We start from the raw sequence: 13553 nt of genomic DNA on the forward strand, positions 1-13553 counted from the left end.
AGCCTTGTGTCAAAAGATATATGCGTTCAATATGTATTCCAAATGTTCTTGTTATGTTGAGTTATTATTTGAGAAGGTGATTTAAATATGGGGTGTGTGTTAATATGTTATGACTTGAAAACGTGATTCTAATGAAAGCTATCATGTCGAATTGTGTAAGAAATCACATGTGCCTAAGACCCTTAATTGCTCAAATGTGTTCTTTAAGTCTTGAATAGAAATGTTTGTTGTTGATGATCGATAATGATGTTTGAAAGTGAAACAGTAAGTATAGAATATGAAATACGGCCAATGTCACGACCCGAACCTGGAGGGGCGAGAGTGGCACTCGGTGCCTCACCTATCCTCGCGTACCAACTTACGACTAAGGGACTCTGAACATATGATATCATACTTTGGCCATCGGCCACAATGCAAGACAATTGCGAATACTGACTAAATGTCACTAAAAAGCTGGGCCGACAAGGCCGTCATAACTACTACAGCTGACAATCAAACAAAATATACATAAAAGGCCTACAAGCCCAACATACTGCATTAACTGACAGGATATGTCTACAAGCCTCTATTGCTCTAGACCCGGCAACTCCGAAAGGCATAGAGCTTACCGATCAAGCTGAACTCGGGCAACACTTAATGAGGAGGTATACCCGTCTGTCTGTCTGAACCTGCACGCATGAAATGCAGCGCCCCCAGGAAAAGGGACGTCAGTACGAAATAATGTACCGAGTATGTAAGGCACTATACTGAATGATAAAACTGAACTGATAATATAATAACTGAAAGCAACTGGAAGTCAATGATAATCTGAAGATATGCTTACCTGCTGATACTGACTCAACTCTCTCAATATAGTAAGTAAAATAGTTGTCCGGCCTTATAAGACTTGGTATATATATAACTTCTCTGCCGTAGTAGGCTCGCTCATAGGCGCTCGGCCATACTAGGCTATGTATCTCGGCCAACTGGGCTCGCTCATAGGCGCTCGGCCACAGTAGGCTCGGTATATAACTTACCATCTGATCAGAGGTTGCCCAATAGGGGCCTGCCCATCGATTATAGCTCGATGGTAATGAATATACTATAATACTGTATATATAGACTCTTTGCTCTCTTGACTGGAAAAAGGAAATACTTAATTGAATATTGTACTTACAAGACTAGGAAAAATATACGTAAATTCCGGGACATGAATTTTTTTCTTTATACCTCATTATCAAACTTGTGTAATTGCGAGATCATGCAAAATGAAGGAAGAGCTTAGCCTTTACATACCTGGAGTAGGCAAAAATTCGTATAATATTCTTGGAAAAGGTTGCACCGTACTCCTTTAAAATTGTAAAATCTCACGTTAATTTAGATTGTCGAAGGTCTTGGCGTTGCTCATATGACTCTCTGTTGTAACATACAACATCATATTGTGGTGCTTTCATACTTTTCAATTTTTCTGCCAACTCTTGCAACTAAGAATGGCTTAAAAGTTAACTTGGTTGAGAGCTTTTTATAAGAACAACTGAAGGATGACTTGAAATTCTGTCTAATTGTTTCTAACTAGATTGCACTTTGCGTGAAGCTTATTTGTCACTTAAATATATTCTACTTTAAATAAAACCAGGCTTTTAAAAAGAGCAAGTAACTACCAATATAAATTGCTCCATCTGGGAACAAATTACGGAGACCTTGAGGCAAAGTTACGAATGACTAAGAAATGTAGTCCATGTGTTATCTAATTTGGTTGCCTAAAATGAAGAGTCATCAAATATCTTTAAGTTGCTGCCACGTTATTGGCTATTAAACTTATCCAAAACTTGATTAAGATTATCCACAAATTTCTTAATTGACTTGTTAATCTCCCATAAACCAATAATTAATCAATTACCCACATACTTAAGAATTATCCCAAATTACTTAAAATATTGCACATTTTTAGCATACCTTATACACCTCGCTATAATGGCCATGTGGCACCTTGTATGGTACTAGTCCATAAATATCAGGTATTTTAGCTTGGGCCATATTTTATCCCAAAATGTCAAACTTCGACGAAATTCATTTTCTTCGATTTTCTTACCTTCTCACCTTCACCAATTTACTCATCACTTGTTTAAAATAGCATAATGCTTATAATCACGAATAATTTCATTCCCGAACTTGCGTCGATTAACTTACGACGAACCTTTATCGTACGAAAATGCGGGATGTAACATCATTCCCCCCTTTGGATCATTCGTCCTCGAATGTTGACTGATATACTTATCATTTTCATAACTTATGTCCTCTGAATACTTTAGTACTTTCCTTGACATCTAAACAACTATTCTGTGAATAATTCTAAGGGCCAGGGCATTCCCCTCTTTAAGCTTCTTTCTCACACCACGACTTGTAGTCGAAATCCTTCTAATCTAGTAGCTGTTGCTACCTTCTGTCATAGATCAGTTTATTCATCCATATGACTTTACTGCCATAACTCTTTCTTTAATTTATCGTTATTGAGGACTGCTACCGAACTCCAAGTTACTTTCGTTGCTTATCCTATATGCAATAAGCTAAGTCCTTTAATGCCCCCTCATTACTGTTCATCTTAATAATGACGGCCTAATCTCCTCTCATACTTTGTGACCTTTGTCCATCCATTGTTGATTCATCTTAATACCGATAACTTGGCCTCTTATGTAACACTACCGCTAGGGATCACATCTCATCGGGGAACATTTGAAGTGACTTTCCTAATCCACTTAGGGGTGATACTGTACTTCAATGACCGTATTTTATAGGATCCCAATGTGATTCACTTACGTGGGTATTTTAATCTCGTACAATCCATGAAATCCTCTTCAAATCATTACTCACTCGAAGGCCTAAACGTCATCCTTTATCTATCACAATCACACCCTTATTTCACTACCAGGGCACATTCCATCTCTTCTAAATGCTACTAGTCATAGACTCCTTTGAGCTTATTCAGGCACCCATCAACTCTCTCTCATATTCGTGGGCTTAATCCCGAGGGCTTATCCATTCTCGCCACCTTCTCACCTGCCCTTTCTTATCCTTAATTTTGTCTTCCTACAATCTTTTCGCTCTACCATACTTTTGCTTCCGACCCATACATATCCATTTATACTACTCGCAGCCTTCCTTCAACTCCCTCGCACCATAGATTTCCTTGTGTTATTCTGGAACATCAAGTGAGACATCACATCGTCTCTAACTCTTCTTTTACTTTCTTAACTAGACCTCTCGATACCTAGAAACCATATGCTATAAAATATGCCACTGATGATGCCGCTATCATTCCTGGATATTGAATCCCCGCGGTTTTAGCCTTCTATCCGAAATATGGACTATTCCCAACCTTCTGCATCTGAGTATCTCGTATGTTGTTGACTTTTAACTTACTTACCTTAAAATCTCGCATCACATCTTCTATCTCTTTCATGACCTCCTTTCCACATAGGTATAATTCATATTCACAACTTAAAGATCTATTATAATACTTGCACCTCTGGTGTATACACAATTCGGTGAGAGCTTCATACCGACTTCTTTTAAGGTTGCTACTTCTTCTAACTGGCTTCCTTATAGAGCCATTATAGAATATGGTTGTTGCATTATCTCTCTTGCACCTCTGATATTAAGAGTGATTCTGCCATGTTCTCAAACGCAATTTCTATAATTTTCTAGGTCTAATAATCAGACTCCTGATTTACTTCGTTGTTGTAACTCTTTAGTTTCCTCTTCCTTCTGATCAACATTTATGTATGCTTAAGCTATCTTCCGATTTGCGGCTCATGGCAGTAGTTATTACTTTAGCCCTTCATGGACGCTATGGAATATACATGATACAATCTTATAACAATTCAATATTTTGTCTATGACCTGGGCTCAATTCTTTCTTTTAAGCTATACCGAAATCTTCTGCGGCTGTATGATTGTCAACATATATGCCGCATGTAATTATCTCTGGATCATTGATCGAATAATTCCTTTCATTCCTTCTCAACTTTCTTTAAATGCAAGCAATTGCTTTTCCTGGTCATTCTGCCTCCTTGTTGCATGCATACTTAGCTTATTTTAGTGCCCACACATATTGGAATTCCATACAACCCATATGATCTTGAATATCACCTTTTGATTTTGATATATATATATATATATATATATATATATATATATATATATATATATATTATTATTTTTTTTTTCTTCCCGTTCATTAGCCACGATAGGTGCCACCTGCTGATGGAGTGCATACAATGTTGTTGTGAGACTGTTGTTACCTGACAATTTCCTCTTTAGGTGACTGTGCTTGGTTAAAGCCTTATTCCTTATTTCCTCCGCTAGTCTTTCATTGTAGTACTTAGGGAGGACCCTCTGATTCTTGCAAGGCTGCGAGCTTATTATATCGTATACTCGACGGAATTTTTAATGTTCGTACTCACATATAAAATTCCTTAGTTACTTACCTCCATACTTATATGCTTGTACGATTGCTCCCAAACTGAAGTTTTGACTGTCTTCCCTTAACACTCATATCGTATCTTTAACTACCCCAACTCCTATCCGAATATTTCTCATTGTCACGATGTCATATCTGCGAGACTGAATTCCCTATGTTGGGATTCACTCCGTTTATCTTGTACGATCTATTGATTTGTCTTTATCCTCTTGTCTAGCCATAACTAGGATCTTCCTGAATCAATTACTAACTACTCATTGGCTCATTCTCATATCAATATTCTGCGTAATCTTTCATGGGTCATTTTCTTTATCTTAACTTACGTCCCGCATTGGCTCCTTATCTATCGATAACATCTTAAGCAGGAAACCTTACCTCCTCTCCTTGATGTCGTTTTTACATAATGTTGTGGAATCGTAGCGTATCTGCAGGACTTGAATAAGTGCAATCTTATCCCTTTCTCAATCTTATCACATTCTTCCTTTACCATTTCCATAGTTACTAGAACCACTTAATTCTGACCTAATTCCACATCACACCATATTTCCCCTTTTAGGGGAGCACTAAGATTTAGTGCTACGATGATCTACGTATAGATGTTTTACCCTCTCATCTTTGGCATCTTTTCACATCATCGATGATTCTTACTCGCCTCGCGGTAATCCTTCAGTACCAAGGATAATGAAACTCCTCACTCGCGAGGGTGACACTTAGTGTAACTAGCACATACAGTCCCTTAAGCTTAACTTTACTCACCTTGCTTGCTTTAGGGAAGCGTCTTCCTGAATGACCATTCTCTGAATTTCTCATGAATCTTCTTCTGTTGTCCACTCTATTATCGCCGGAATGAAATCTGAAATTCTCATGATGCTGACTATTATCCAATCACTCAGTCCCTAATTCATGTTTAGTTTATCTTGTTCACCAGCCCATACTGATTTCTATTGTTCTGGGGTCTAACTTTTCCTTCTGATAGTCGCGTTGGAGTCACGAACTTATTTCTTGAAATGGGGATATGACTTTATGGCCTATATTCTTTTGTTGTCTCAAGGCCTGTCACCTCTCGTCTTTTCCTTCAATTGACAATAGACTCTATAATACTGTCATCTTTTTGATCCACCGTTGTCATCCATGTATCATATCTTACTCATAATGCTTCATTAACTCTTTTCTTATTTCCCGCTAACATTTATGTCTATCACTTTATTCTGAAAACTCGAACAAGACATTCTTTTGCTTTTAGCCCCTTTTGCTCCATCCACTGGATCCTCGAATTGCCTAATATTCTCTTTCTACCAGGGATGGGAGCCACACTAAGGTAATAGTAATCCCTTCCAGGCTTCCAGTGCTTATCTTTATAGTACTCCTATCTAGCTGTACTATTTTAGGGTGCACCATCAAGGTGCCTCACAAGGAGATCTATTAGCACCTTTGTAATATCCTTTAGAAATGCCAACTAACATAAACAATCCATTTACCATTTTGGGTTACTCTAACCCCAGTCGGATCCTAATATTATGTTCTTTTCTTAAACAAAACATGTTAGCCCCCATTGGACATAACTGAGATGGATGTGGCTGATTGCACATACCTTTGTTACTATTGAAGGTAACTTAGAATACTTATATCTCTCTTCCTGAATTGTAAATAATGATCATCTTTATTAACTGGGTACCTCGTACCCTTCTTCATCTTGCTTCTTTTACTTCTTCAAATTTGTATTTATCTTCTGAATCTCTCATTGTCTTTCACCATAAAGGTGGATAAATATTATTACCTTAAGGTTCCTTATCAAGAGGCTTACACATCTTAGTATACACATGATCTGCTGAATACCTCATATTTATCCATCATAAGCATGATGCAAAAATTGAATTCCTCTGACTCAACTCTTCCACAGATATATCTCTTACCAACTGCCTTTTTGGATGTAAGCATCGTTGTATTACGAATAAGATAGAGTTTAGGAATTGAGTTCTTACAACTGAGCTCTACCACACGATCTAGAGTAAGAAGAAATAGTGATAGTCCTAAATGCCCTGTAGCCTCCTGCTTATAAGTGTGGTGCACGACACACCCATAAATAAGACTCTACTAGACACGGCTTGTAGACTCCCTAGGACAGAACTGCTCTGATACCACTTTTGTCACGACCCGAACCTGGAGGGGCGAGAGTGGCACTCGGTGCCTCACCTATCCTCGCGTACCAACTTACGACTAAGGGACTCTGAACATATGATATCATACTTTGGCCATCGGCCACAATGCAAGACAATTGCGAATACTGACTAAATGTCACTAAAAAGCTGGGCCGACAAGGCCCTCATAACTACTACAGCTGACAATCAAACAAAATATACATAAAAGGCCTACAAGCCCAACATACTGCATTAACTGACAGGATATGTCTACAAGCCTCTATTGCTCTAGACCCGGCAACTCCGAAAGGCATAGAGCTTACCGATCAAGCTGAACTCGGGCAACACTTAATGAGGAGGTATACCCGTCTGTCTGTCTGAACCTGCACGCATGAAATGCAGCGCCCCCAGGAAAAGGGACGTCAGTACGAAATAATGTACCGAGTATGTAAGGCACTATACTGAATGATAAAACTGAACTGATAATATAATAACTGAAAGCAACTGGAAGTCAATGATAATCTGAAGATATGCTTACCTGCTGATACTGACTCAACTCTCTCAATATAGTAAGTAAAATAGTTGTCCGGCCTTATAAGACTTGGTATATATATAACTTCTCTGCCGTAGTAGGCTCGCTCATAGGCGCTCGGCCATACTAGGCTATGTATCTCGGCCAACTGGGCTCGCTCATAGGCGCTCGGCCACAGTAGGCTCGGTATATAACTTACCATCTGATCAGAGGTTGCCCAATAGGGGCCTGCCCATCGATTATAGCTCGATGGTAATGAATATACTATAATACTGTATATATAGACTCTTTGCTCTCTTGACTGGAAAAAGGAAATACTTAATTGAATATTGTACTTACAAGACTAGGAAAAATATACGTAAATTTCGGGACATGAATTTTTTTCTTTATACCTCATTATCAAACTTGTGTAATTGCGAGATCATGCAAAATGAAGGAAGAGCTTAGCCTTTACATACCTGGAGTAGGCAAAAATTCGTATAATATTCTTGGAAAAGGTTGCACCGTACTCCTTTAAAATTGTAAAATCTCACGTTAATTTAGATTGTCGAAGGTCTTGGCATTGCTCATATGACTCTCTGTTGTAACATACAACATCATATTGTGGTGCTTTCATACTTTTCAATTTTTCTGCCAACTCTTGCAACTAAGAATGGCTTAAAAGTTAACTTAGTTGAGAGCTTTTTATAAGAACAACTGAAGGATGACTTGAAATTCTGTCTAATTGTTTCTAACTAGATTGCACTTTGCGTGAAGCTTATTTGTCACTTAAATATATTCTACTTTAAATAAAACCAGGCTTTTAAAAAGAGCAAGTAACTACCAATATAAATTGCTCCATCTGGGAACAAATTACGGAGACCTTGAGGCAAAGTTACGAATGACTAAGAAATGTAGTCCATGTGTTATCTAATTTGGTTGCCTAAAATGAAGAGTCATCAAATATCTTTAAGTTGCTGCCACGTTATTGGCTATTAAACTTATCCAAAACTTGATTAAGATTATCCACAAATTTCTTAATTGACTTGTTAATCTCCCATAAACCAATAATTAATCAATTACCCACATACTTAAGAATTATCCCAAATTACTTAAAATATTGCACATTTTTAGCATACCTTATACACCTCGCTATAATGGCCATGTGGCACCTTGTATGGTACTAGTCCATAAATATCAGGTATTTTAGCTTGGGCCATATTTTATCCCAAAATGTCAAACTTCGACGAAATTCATTTTTTTCGATTTTCTTACCTTCTCACCTTCACCAATTTACTCATCACTTGTTTAAAATAGCATAATGCTTATAATCACGAATAATTTCATTCCCGAACTTGCGTCGATTAACTTACGACGAACCTTTATCGTACGAAAATGCGGGATGTAACAGCCAACGTGCCAACAATAATATTAAATTTGGGGCCATTGTGCCAATGAAACAAAGAGGCGAGAACAAGATGTTGAAATGAGTTGTGAACCCTTTTAATAATAAATGCTTTGGGATTATCGTTTAGTCACCGAGGAAGGGTTGGTCAAAATAACCTAACCCTGAAACTACACGTGCCGGTGTAGGAGTGATTGAGGGGTAAATCCCCGTGTTAATGTGATGAGGTTGTTTACCCTTATACGGGATGAGAATGATGTTCTGAGATGTTTCCCCTTGAATGGGATGAGATTATTGCTAACGAGATGTGATGTGATGTCGACCCACACAGCATTGTGGTGAGATGGCTTAGCCAGTCGGGCTGAGATCGGACACCATGTCACGCACATGGTGGTATTATGAGTGGATGTATCGGGGTGAGACGACTTAGCCGATCGGGATGATACTGGACTCCGTGCCAAAAACACGATGGTGTATAGGTGCTAAAAATCTCCCATCTTAAAAAGATTGAAACTTACTTGAAATTTATCTTTCCCCTAACTTGACACCTTGATGTTGTTGAATCTCTTAATGATTTCATGTTTCCTTCTCCGTTTACTGTTATTCGTTCTAATGAGAGGGTGTTTAGTTGTACATACTAGTACTATTCCATATGTACTAACGTCTATTTTACCGGGGGCGCTGCATCTTTAATGGATGCAGGTGGTTCCATACCAGGTGGTGTTGATCAGTGACAACAGCACACCCTCTCCTCGGCTGACTTGGTGAGCCCCACTTCATTTCGGGGTTATGTATCTCTTGTCCTTTGTACATAGCATTTTGAGGTATAGCCGGGGGCTTTGTTACCTGCACTGTCTTAGCTCTATTTTGTTTCTGTTAGAGGCTCCGTAGACATAGTGTGGGTTGCATTTTGTTTTGGGAAGGTTGAACTAAAAATGTTGTAATTGTATCATTTGTTCCACATTAACCATGATTGCTTAGTTTTCTATTTTGGAGACATGTTAAGGATGTAACTTATGGAAATGAACCGATATTGTACACATGACCTATTACCGTCTAATTAATGAAATGTATTCTTCTCTTTATTCATGGGTGAGTTAGATAGGTGGCATTGTGCAGGCTTGCTCGACCGGGGTAACTCTGTTGAGCGCTGGTCGCGTCCCCCGAGGTCGGGGCATGACAAGCTTGGTATCAGAGCCTGAGGTTTTAAAGTGTCCTAGGATGTATCGAAGGCGTTCCTAGTTGAGTCCTTCTTATCGATGTGCTGTCAACCACATCTATAAGTAGGAGGCTACTTGGGATTTTAGGAATAATATCCTTCTTTGATGTTCTAGATCGTGCGATAGAGCTGATTGTAAGACTGTTCCTCATGTAACTTGTGCATTACTCTAATTTTCAGTACATGGCGCCTAGCAAGAAAGCAAGAAATGGGCAAGGATCCAATGCCACCCCAGGAGTGGCAGCAGATTCTTTACATGATGAAGCGGGTGAGCGCCCGAGGGGTGAGATTATTCCCCCGACTACTACACTGCCTGATTCTACTACTCCTAGTCAGACTGCACCTGTCCCTACACCCACTGAGGGTGCAGCGATCCCTCTAGCTGATATTCCAGTTCCACCTCCAGCCCCAGCTTTCGATCCTGGTGTGTTTAATGGGGATCTTAGGGGAGCCATACAAATGTTAGCTCAGATAGTGGTTTCCCAAGCCTAGAGATCAAATGTTGCACCAACTTCTTCTAGTCAGCTAGGGGATTCCGCTAGTTCAAGGGTGAACATGTTTCTTCAGTTGGATCCTCCAGTGTTCACACGTACTAATCCTAAGGAGGACCTCCAGGATTTTATTGACAAGATGCACAAGACCCTCTGAGTTATGCGTTCTATTGAGACGGAGGGAGTGGAGTTGGCCTCCTACCGCCCGAAAGGGGTGGCCTATTCTTGGTTTGAGATGTGGGAGCACTCTTGTGAGGAGGGGAGCCCTCAGGCGAGATGGAGTGAGTTTGCAGATACTTTTATCGATCATTTTTTGCCTGTTGAGACTAAGGCAGCCCATGCCACTGAGTTTGAGAGCATGAAACAAGGTAGCATGAGTGTGTCAGAGTATCATATGAGTTTCGCGCGCCTTTCCAAATAAGCCATCTACATGTTTCCCACTATGGAGGCTAGAGTGCTCCGGTTTGTGTAGGGCCTTAGCCCCTTGGTTATTAATGAGGCCGCTACAACTGCCTTGAATTCTGATATGAACTATGGAAAGATGGTGGCATTTGCTCAAGCCACAGAGACCCGCAAATTGAAGAATAGAATGGAGCGTGAGGGCAGAAGCAATGCCCGGTCTACGGACAACTTTGGTGGTTCTTCTGGTGGTGGTGGTGGTAAGTCAGCATTCGGGGGAGGGTCATTAGGGCCATCCAAGTCTTTTGCTCAGTCTTCAGTCGGTGCACAGACATCGGGGCCCAATCAACAGCAATGGAGCCGTTTTAGGTCCAGCCAGGGCAACAAGGGATCCTACCAGCAGGGCCGGTCTGGTGGGAGATTTCAGCAGCAGCGGAGGCCCCCATGTCCTAGGTGTGGGAAGATGCACTTTGGGGCATGCTTCATGGACCAACTCATATGCTACGGGTGTGGTATGAGGGGTTACATTCAGAGGGATTGCCATTTGTCTGACCAGAACATGGGCAGGGGTGTAGCACAACCAGCTAGTTTTGCAGTTACTACATCCGCAACACCTCCTCCATCTCGAGGCACTCCAACACCCGCAGGGCGTGGTGCAGCTAGGGGTGGTGCACAGAGTTTGGGAGGACCTAGCTGTTTCTATGCTATAAGTGGTCGCCAGAGTTCAAAGGCTTCTCAAGATGTCGTCACATGTATATTGACTGTCCAATCTCATGATGTATATGCTCTTATTGATCCCGATTCCACCTTGGCATATCTCACTCCCTATGTTGTTGTGGAGTTTGGCATAGAATCGGAACAGATTTATGAGCCGTTCTCTGTATCTACTCCGGTTGGTGAGTATATTGTGGCCGCACAGGTTTATAGGGACTGTGTTATCACATTGCGTGGTCAGGATACCATGGCGGATCTCATTGAATTGGGGATCGTTGATTTTGATGTAATCATGGGGATAGACTGGCTTTATTCATGTTTTGCTAAGCTTGATTGCCGAACCAGAACCGTTAGATTTGAGATTCCAAATGAGCTAGTTATTGAAGGGAAGGGGGACTATGTGGTGCCGAAGGGTAGGTTTATTTCTTACCTTAAGTCCACCAAGATGATCAACAAGGGTGTATTTACCATTTGGTTCGGGTTACGGACACTGACGCTGAGGCATCTACACTTGAGTCTGTACCAGTTGTGAATGAATTTTGGGAGGTCTTTCCGGATAAGCTCTCTAGGATCCTGCCAGATAGGGAGATTGATTTTTGGATTGATGTGATGCTAGTCATGCAACCTATATCTATTCCACATTATAGAATGGCACCAACAGAGTTGAAGAAACTAAAGGAACAATTAAAGGATTTGTTAGAGAAGGGTTTAATCCGGCCGAGTGTGTCACCTTGGGGCACACCGGTCCTTTTTGTAAGGAAGAAAGATGGGTCATTGAGAATGTGTATTGACTATCGGCATCTCAACAAAGTCACGATCAAGAATAAGCACTCTGCCAAGCATAGATGACTTGTTTGACCAATTACAGGGTGTTAAGTACTTCTCCAAGATTGATTTAAGATCCGGGTATCACCAATTGAATATCAGGGAGTAGGATAGTCCGAAAACAGCTTTCAGGATCCGGTATGGGCACATTAAATTTCTGGTAATGTCATTTGGGCTAACAAATGCCCCGGCAGCTTTCATGGATCTTATGAATCGAGGTTTCAAGCCTTTTCTTGACTCCTTTGTGATAGTGTTCATTGACGATATTCTAGTATATTCACGCAGTCAAAGGACCATGCCGATCATCTCAAGGCAGTTTTGCAGACCCTGTATCAGCACTAGTTATATGCGAAGTTTTTGAAATGTGAATTTTGGCTTGAATTTGTCACGTTCTTGGGTCATGTTGTCTCTAGAGAAGGAATTAAGGTTGATCCTCGGAATATTTCGGCGGTGAAGAATTGGCGTAGACCTACTACCCCAACAGAGATTCGCAGTTACTTGGGCTTAGCAGGAATTACAGGAAGTTTGTGGAGGGGTTCTCTACTCTTCCCTCTCCGTTAACTAAATTGACACAGAAGGCGGTTAAGTTCCAATGGTCAGATGCTTGTAAAAGGAGCTTCCATGAGTTGAAATCAAGATTGACTACTACACCGGCATTGACCCTACCAGAGGGTACATATGGGTTTGTGGTATATTGTGATGCTTCAAGAATCGGACTTGGGTGTGTATTAATGCAACATGGCAAGGTGATAGCATATGCTTCTAGGCAACTCAAGAATCATGAAAAGAACTATCCAACACATGACTTAGAACTTGCGGTGGTGGTATATGCAATAAAGATTTGGCGTCATTATCTATATGGGGTCCATGTGGATATATTCACGGACCATAAGAGCCTTCAGTACATTTTCAAACAGAAGGAATTGAATCTGAGGTAGAGAATATGGCTTGAGTTACTCGAGGATTACGACATTGATATTCTGTATCATCCGGGGAAGGCTAATGTTGTAGCGGATGCTCTTAGACGGATATCTATGGGTAGTTTGGCTCACTTAGAGGCATATCAAAGGCTGTTGGCCAAGGAGGTTCATTGGTTGGCTAGTTTGGGAGATCGTCTTGCGGATTCTAGTGAATGAGGAGTGATTGTGCAAAATAGGGCTGAATCATCGCTTGTTGTGGAAGTCAAGAAAAAACAATACAATGACCCATTATTGGTACAATTGAAGGAGGGGATTCATAAACATAAAACCATGGCATTTTCTCTTGGCATGGATGATGGTACACTAAGGTACCAAGGGCAACTATGTGTTCCAAATGTGGATGGTCTTCAGGAGAGAATCATGATCGAGGCTCACACTTCTAGGTATTCCGTGCACACGGGCACTACAAAGA

General features: G+C 40.6%; 1 protein-coding gene across 1 annotated transcript; it reads left to right on the forward strand.

The window, feature by feature from the left end:
- The first annotated feature begins 10764 nt into the window (after positions 1-10764).
- On the forward strand, positions 10765-11868 carry LOC138895851 (uncharacterized). The gene has a single exon (XM_070180591.1). It carries the CDS (start codon positions 10765-10767, stop codon positions 11866-11868), a length of 1104 nt encoding a protein of 367 aa, XP_070036692.1.
- Positions 11869-13553: the final 1685 nt, after the last annotated feature.

Source organism: Nicotiana tomentosiformis, chromosome 7, assembly GCF_000390325.3.
Source record: "Nicotiana tomentosiformis chromosome 7, ASM39032v3, whole genome shotgun sequence".
Taxonomy (NCBI): domain Eukaryota; kingdom Viridiplantae; phylum Streptophyta; class Magnoliopsida; order Solanales; family Solanaceae; genus Nicotiana; species Nicotiana tomentosiformis.

What these genes read in the sequence shown, in the direction of transcription:
- LOC138895851 (XM_070180591.1), top strand. Translation starts at nt 10,765, where the DNA reads ATGGTGGCATTTGCTCAAGCCACAGAGACCCGCAAATTGAAGAATAGA.